At 36.8% G+C, this 8488-nt stretch overlaps 1 protein-coding gene across 3 annotated transcripts in view; it reads left to right on the forward strand.

Moving 5' to 3' along the window:
- Positions 1-4902, forward strand: part of NDFIP2 (Nedd4 family interacting protein 2) — a 49544-nt gene extending 44642 nt beyond the window's left edge. The window contains exons 8-9 of one of the 3 annotated variants that reach the window (XM_082304836.1): positions 824-929; positions 2806-4902. In XM_082304836.1, coding sequence (XP_082160962.1) covers positions 824-927 — 104 coding nt within the window. In that variant the 3' untranslated portion in view covers positions 928-929; positions 2806-4902. Of the gene's footprint in view, positions 1-823; positions 930-1518; positions 1538-2805 lie in introns of those variants that run through there. The other 2 variants (XM_082304838.1, XM_082304837.1) reach the window with 2 other exon arrangements.
- Positions 4903-8488: the final 3586 nt, after the last annotated feature.

Genomic DNA, 8488 nt, shown 5'->3' on the forward strand with positions numbered 1-8488 from the left:
ATGTGTTTTTCTGGGCTAGTTTGTTCAGATGTCCAGTGAATCTCTGAATTGATAAAACGATGTTGGCAACATCATGTTACGGATTTCGATTGTTGCAGCTGTAACTTCTGCGTGACTATTCTGTATCTCTTGTTCCTCTTGTCAGAGCTGAAATATTCTTTCAAATGCAGTTAAATTTAAATATTTAAAAATAATTTGAAATGTGGAGTTGACAAGAAAAAAATGTAATCATAACACATGTTGAGTAATTTTCTTTGAATCAACTGTTGTTCTTCCTTCTCTTGGACAGGTGCATTTTCCTGGATGGTTACATCTCAAGCCATAATCTACTATAATTTATTATTGGCTTGTTGCTAGAGCAATCCGTACTGTCTTTTTTTTTTTCCTTTTTCCTCCCTTCCTCTTTTGACTTGAAATACGTTTCTCTTATATGTTTCTAATGGTACGTTTTGTGGTTCGGGTAGTCTTCTAACACACTAGTAACTTATTTTAAGTTGTTACAAGAATTCTACTGTAAAAGAATGTGCAGCATGTATTCTTTTTTTTCCCCCTTCTTTTTAAGTTCTTTCATGCCGTCTTTTTAGCAGATGATACTTGAACCCAGAATGAGTGTAAAATTTCTGAAAAGCCTTCCGTAAGGCTATATCCTAATATCACGGGATAAAATCGGAAGACTTGCTTGTTGAATTTGTGACTGATGCATAAACACCTTGCTTTACTTAATTTTTTTAAAATGTAGATTGCACTGTTTTAATAAGAATAATGTGGGATAGCGTGTCCTTAGGTTTATATACTTCATCTTGTGCATTTTCTACGCTTTCAGGACTCCTCCTGTTCTTTCGAGGCTTTGTTAATTATCTTAAAGTCAGAAATATGTCTGAAAGCATGGCAGCTGCTCACAGAACAAGATTTTTTTTCTTGTACTGAAGGTAAGCAATTTTTAGTGATAAGATTATCTCTCCCAGGAAAACTGAGAAGAATGAAATACTTGTATTAAAAATGAATAATCAAACTTCTGTCACAAAACAGAAGTCGCATGGGTTTTGAAAATCTGTCATGAATGTTGTATATATTCTACATGGACTTGGAAGTATCTGAAGTCTCTTGAAGTCATGAAATATGAAAGTAAATAGTGCGTCCTTTTTGCCTCCAGCCCTCCCTGGAACTAATGTTCAGTAACAAAAACGAAGAGGAACCTGTTGTTTTTCCTAAGCAAGAAACAGCATCTGCTGCCTGTCAGGATACTGTCTTTTGTGTTAGAAAACTGGCTTTAGTAGTCAACCTGTTGTCAGCAAGTTAGGAAGCATTAATCTGCCTGCATATTAAATCTGATTGACATGGGTCTGAACATGCAAACAATAGATGAGTATTGTCCCTCTTTATATGACTGGATTAAGACAGTCATGTACAAGTATGATTACTGTGTATGCAACAGTGTGCTTTATATATCCTTCAGGTAGCTGACTAATCAGTCTGGCACAAATCCACTTTTTTTTTTATGTACTTTTTATCCTTTAGGTGGATCTGTTGGACTTCACTATGTAACTTAAACCATGGGTATCTGTTTGTGTTCAACTTTTTTTACTTAAACCGCATGACAAGATATATTTAAGCCTAGAAATAAGTACCGTAGCATTTTCATTATTCTGCAGTTTACTTAAAATGCTTAAATACTGTATTTTGACTTAACTGAGAGGCTATGTTTGCTAATGTAAAGCAGGTTTTTGTAAGTTTTCTCCAAGTCACAGGATCAATATGAAGTAACCAGCAACACATTATTGAACCCTGAACAAAACTGAGACAGTATTTGCCTAGAAAAAAAATGGTTCCTTTTATATAAGTCAGTGATATGCATTTAAAAACAGCTAATGATTAATATCTATGCTATACTATATAGTTCTTGATCACGGAAGAAATCTGTTAACGTAACGGTAACATGATATTTCTTTTTAATCTGCCATTTTGTCAGAATTATACAGTAAGTTAAAGTTAAATAACTAAAGCGTATATTGCCTTTTAGTAACCAACCTAAATTGGCATCTACATGGCAGCATGTCCTTTTTACAATAGTTACATATCACTCCTTGTCTAAGTAACATGGTAACCTCTTCATAACACAGGAATTTGTAGAGATGAGACTGGAACTATTTGTTAGCTTTCAGTACAGTAAAGTTTAAAAATACTATTTAAAAAATAATTGTTAGGACTAACTGGTATTTGAAAACTGTAGCATGAAGAGAATAATGAGAGTGTAGGATAATGTGGTCTGGGATTCTTTGCTCTCCTGCAGCTAAAATTTTGCTTTAGGACAAAACACTATTTTATTCAGCATTAATTGAAGTTAATGAGTTGTCCTATCTGAGTTCAGTGGCTTTGAATTTTTCCTTTACCTGTAAGCATCACTGACATGTCTGGGCTGATAAGGTCTGTGGAGTGTTTAGAGAGCTGGACACATACTTATTTTTTTTTGTTTGTTTTAAGCTTCTTAAGTATTGAAACAAGGAGTTCAAATTAATTGCTATCACACTTAAATGTCCTTGTTCTTGCATAGACAGGTAACTTCCTCTACAGTGACTATTAGTTTTAATAAATAACAAATATTACCTCTACAGTTACAAAATATTCTCAGGTGTTCTTTTGAAATGATAACAAAATAACAGTAAGTTTTCGGGTTTTATTCTCCCATCCTGACATGGGGGGGAAAAGCCTGCTTCTTTGCTGCTTCTAGGTTTAATGTCAGTTAGCGATGTTACTTCTAGTGAGTCACCGCGATGAACTGAAGTACAACTCTTTCTTTATCTTCAGACTGCATCGAACAGACATTCCTTTCCTATACCAGTGTGAAACTTCCAGATGATCTGTAACCCTCCGAGTTAATAGGATAGAAGACTACTAAAACCAGAAGACAAATTAGTGAAGATACGGCTTCAAAAATGAATGACAGGATGGTTATGCTCAAATACCGGTTCTGGTCATTCTAGTAATTATTTGTAATTGCTGCCTTTGGTTTTAGCACATTTGTATATGTGCTTATTAAAAAGATAGTATTGAAGTAAGAACAAACCATCTGTTAGTATAGATTAGGTACAGTCAGACTCGGTTAATCTGTGCTTCTTGTATCTGAAAGATTTAAGTGGTAACTTGTTTCACAGCGTGTATGTACCACTGACTTGTTGGTCTGAACTTTGAGTACAATGAAATGCATTAAATGATTCAGATTAACCAGTTCAGACAGTTTTTTATATAAGTTAGATTCATCTAATGATTGTGTAGAACATTTTTAAGTTTACTAAACCCCAAAGTTCCTTGTTGTCACAAACTTATATTCGCCGATATTTTATCAAATTCAAACCAATATACTGGTTTGCTTGAAACTGATACTCCACTTTGAGTCCCCTGTAAATAACTCTGCATAAATGACTGTTTGAATTGCTTCTTAGGAAATATGTCAAAATATATTTTGTAACAGCATATTCTCTAGATTTTGTTAATTGGCTATTAAGGGTATAGTTACTATTAGATGTAATTTTGGAGGTAAAGGCATTGAATTGTTTGTCTCATCCTAACTTTCCTCACGTGAATTATTATTATTAACTGGTTTGGGCTTGAGCCTGAAAGTCGTTATTCATATGCATGATCCCATTAAAAAATAGAGTTTGTTCATATTAGCAGGGATGGACATCTTTAGTCCTTGGTTATGCAGTTGGATCCTCGTAGGTGCACCTTTGTTCCTGAAACAGAGTATTGCAAATGTATTCCCTGGGTTATAACACTGGCTCTGTTTAAGAAGTCTTGAGCTCAGTACAAACACAACACCCACCCTGAGGGCTTCTCAAAAAAAAAATCCATATAGCTACCTTACAACGCTTGTTTAGAATAAATACTTCGCCGTTTCCTAAGAATAAACTAATTTAAATGTAAGGTAATTTTGGAAATAATCTATGAAGGGGAAAAAAAAAATCATACTTTTAAAGCTCTGAAAGTAGAAAATGTGTGTTGCACCTCTCCCAGTATTCATTTAAGGGATACCGTTACTTTCTTATAAATATCATCTCTTTAAGGGGTACTGTCTACTGTTCACGCATGTGTGGTTTCCTTTAAAGTTTGTGAAATTTATGCTTCTCCTTAAGTAGGAGAATACATCTCTCAGTCCTTTGTACAACTGGAATCTCAGTTGCAAAAATACATTGGTTGTCGGTTGCACCTTTGAGGAAAAAAAATACAAATACTTTCCTCCAGTTTTTCTTTTTATATTAGAATTCTGCCTTTTTATTACTAACATTAAAAACAGTGAGGTTTATGTTGTTTTAAGCTAGTGCTGTATTCAGTTTTGTATCTATAATGAATGTTTAAAATATACATATATAAACTGGTCACATTATTAGTTTTCTTAATCTTTCAGAGATACTGAAAGTGACTAGAACTTTAGGGGCACCTCCACTTCCCAGCTTTTTATGGAAAGAATAAAATCGAGTATTATGTTCAATATCCAATTGGGATTTCCTTCTAAACTCATCTGTTTGTTTCTGTGTTCTTTTGCATTCATTGTCCGTATGAAAAAGAAGCGGATAATAAAACATTGCTTTGTTTTGCTAATTAAGACTTACGCTTTTTGCTTTTTTTGTACTTCACATTGAAAAACGCACACTGCGATATTTGTGTCAACATGAAATTACAGACAAATTACTTGGCAAAATAGATACTAACCAATCCTCTCTACTCTTCTCCTTTTCATCTCATGTTTTATGGCAACAAACTGTAAGGACATTTCTTTAATGAGTTAATACAACTTTGCAAAGCATGCAATATTTTCTATGTTTACCAATACCAACTAGTACTATTTTCCAATCATATCAGTTTTCCCAAATTAAGTAGCAGTCTTCTGACTGAATTATTTCTGTTTGCTCCACTGCATTTTACAGAAAGCTTCATACAGATACTTGGTTTTGTTCTGAGCTTTTTTCTGGACTAGCTTGGAAAAATTCTTATTTGGACAGAAAGAATATGTAGGGTTAAAAATGTACACATGTTATCTAATCCTCTATAGTTGATGCAGCAGTTTGGTAGCCTGAAATCTCATCAGCAGGAGGAAGGGAATTGGGACACTGTTTTCAAAGACTCTGCAATCTCTTCCAGATGTGTCAAATGCTGCATATTTTCCTTGCTATTTCCTGTGAGCTTGGTTAGGAGCAGCTGGCTCTGTGGTTTAGAGACACCTGGCCAGCTTTGCTTTGTGTCTTAGCTGGGGGGGGGCAGGAGGAGAGGGGAAGGGAAGCTCCAGTATCGCAGTGAAGTTGACTGTAAACAGATTTTGTATGAATGCAAATAAGACTTTGAAGTTTGGGGCAAAAAGAGCTGGGGGAGGGGAGGTGGGGAGAGAAAATTCCATTTTATTTGAGCAACTGGCATGAACATAATTTCTTTATTTGTGTCATCTACTTGTATTGATGTGGACACCACAGGAAGGTGGACATCTTGAATATGATTCAAGTAGCCTGCAATTCTATTAACACATTTCAGAAATGATCCATCACTCACACTTCCAGTCCTCTTATGGAGAGGAGGTTGTCCCCAAGCTTTCACTTTGCTGTCTCACCTAGAGTATGAACACCATCCTCATCCTACAACACCTTTTAACCTGGTGTCAACATGCTACGCTTTCTGAGTCAACTTCCTACCTTTTGAATGATGACAACAGGTCAGGAAGAGTGGTTTTATTAATGTGCTATGCTAACATCAGAAAGCTTTTAATCTCTTTTCCACTTTTTGAGAATGTTTTCCCATAATACTCTGCATTAGTCCCTCCTGTGTAGTTGCTTGCATTGTTCACTTGAACAAAAAGTTCATCTCATGAAGTTACTCTTTCTTCCTGGACTTTTGAAGAGAAGGTGAATAACCTCTGGTATGGAAATAGATGTCTCTCAGTAAGGAAGAAAAAATTTCTAATCATGCTAAAATGTGATCAGCATATGTGCACAGCTACCCAGAAGCAGTGGAGTCCAGGGTATTGTTTGTCCTATGTATGTTGTTCTTTTCCATCATCCCAAGATCCTTATCTTTTTCCTTTATATTTCCAAGGATACTTTTACCATGTGTATCTTCTCTACTTAGCATACCCTTTCCACTTCCATGCCCCTTCTCCTTTCTCTGTGCACGTGTTAAGCACCCTGTAAGGACAAGCAGAAGGCTGCCCTACTGCGTGTTGGCTGCAGTTAATAAATAACCCACCTAGCAATTTCTAATTTTTTTTTCTTAACTGCAATGATGGTTTGTATTTTCATACGTCTATATTTTACAGGTAAGCCAGCTTTTTAAAATCAATGACTTTAAGACAACTGAAAATGCTTAAAATATGTGGCTGTGCCATCTACCTGTTGTAAGTATTGCATATGCAAGTAGAATTAAAACAGGGGCAGAATTTATTTTAGGTGTGTTTTCCTTTAGCTCCTGAAGTGTCTGTATGATCAACTTTAAACATTTTTCTGATATGTAATTTTTTTTTTTCCCTCCACCCTTCCCAAATGAAAGAAACGTCAGCTTTCCTGGATTTTTGTCTATGGTATATTTTCTCCATAAGGAAACTTGCATGCAGTGAGGCTTAAAAGTTTTGCAAACAGCATCAGCTCTCCAGCTATTGTTCAAAAATTGGTTTTGTGTAAAACAGAAAGGTATCTATTCAAAAAAGTTTAAAATGTTTTCGTTCTTTTATATCGAGGGATGGTTACAGTTACCCCCATGTTTTTACATCTGTTCTTGTAGTCTTCACTCTTAATTTTTCTTGTGGTCAAAGAACCACTGTGTTTGGGGGCGTATCCTTAGTGTAATAGGAGAAGTTGTTCATTGATTCTTCATTAGACGTGGCTGCATAGATGCCCATCCTTCTTAATTTTCTAGGTTGGTGTAGTCTCATGACTTCTAAATGCCCAGTTTCACATGGAACAGACTGCTGCTGCTATAAATTGTTTATTAGTAAAATAACTATAAAGCAAGCTTCACTTGCATGTGTTCATTAATTGAGTCATGTCGTTTAACATAATTGCAGTAGCATTGCTGGTCAGTCCACTTCTGCTGCTGCTGTACGTAGCTGATGAGAGCTCACTCCTGGAGTCTGAAGTCAGGTGTATTTTTTCCATTAGTGGTGACCGGGTGTTTGAGTGAAGTCCGCAGGTCTTACTGGTGGAAGCGTTACTGGAATAAAGCCAGTGCTAATCATTGTGTAACTGGTAGCATGAGCATCTGCGGCACCATTGCTTAGCTGGTCTGCTCTTCTTTCAGTCTCTGACTGCTAATTAATGAATTAATTTGGCAAGGGCTCTTGCAACTTTCATAGAAAGTCTTTATACGGATTTTCGTCTTAAAGGATGATGAGTTGCTTTTGATGGATCAAATTTACCTCTTGGAACAAGGAACTTCTGAAGACAGCCCTATCAGTTCACTTCTCCGTATACATAGAACAATGGAAATCATTTCTGCAGATTAAATTGATAAGCCAAATATTACTATTTCTACCTGAAATGTGAATCAGAACCCACCTAAAAGCTGTTACTTTGAGGATAGTCTGACACTGCGGTTAAGCAAAACCAGGAATTTCTATTGTAAATAATTATCAGCAGTCAGTTGTAGTGTTACTCTACTTTGGATTCTTGAGTGCTGCTGGTTTTTCCCTGAGGAGTCAAAGTTTTGTTTTTTTTTTTTTTGTAGGAAACTCGCAATTATGCCAGTTCTGCTGGTGTTCATCATAACATGGGCATATGTTAAATGCAAGAAACCCCGACAGCATCATCCCATGGTTAAAAAAGTGTATGCATTCAGGAGACAAATGTTTCTGAATTCTGACTGACAGCTGACATGATGTGTTGGATTTGGCAGGTTACATATGGCTTAGCTCAGGTCTCTGCCTGATTCCTCCTTCATAAGGATGGTGAGTGCTGCTAAGCAGTGTGCTCTGGATACGTCATGGGCTCAAGCTGAGATTGCTGCATATTAAGCAGAGATTCACTGTGAAGGGAGCAAGAGAAACCAGGGGAGGAGTGCTTGGACCTTTTTAACTCTGGGTTTGCAACAGCTGATGTAGCAGGTGTTTCTGCAAGACGATGGTAGCACATCTGAGTGCAGTGCTCACCCCCTTCCTCCCCAGTTGACCAGCCACTTTGTGTACCTACGTAATCTGTGAAAACGGCCCTTGGGTTTTCTTTTCTTCGTGGAGACAACTGGAATAGCAAACTCTCCTCCACTTGGACAGAGACAAGGAGGTCCCAGCTGGCTGGCCACGAAGGCGCTTGGCCAGCAGTTGTTAGCCTAGCTGGCCCCCTGGGAAACGCCTCTGGCTCTTTCCCTGCCTTGCCAGAGGGAATGCAATCTGCAGCCCTGTTTTTGATTATACAATCTGCATGGCATATGCAGCCTTCTCAACTCTTGCAACACTGAGGTTTACATTAATGAAGAAATCAGTGTTGTCAACTTTATATTTTTTCACGAGTCTCATGAT

Source organism: Platalea leucorodia, assembly GCF_965183815.1.
Source record: "Platalea leucorodia genome assembly, chromosome: 2".
NCBI classification, from domain to species: domain Eukaryota; kingdom Metazoa; phylum Chordata; class Aves; order Pelecaniformes; family Threskiornithidae; genus Platalea; species Platalea leucorodia.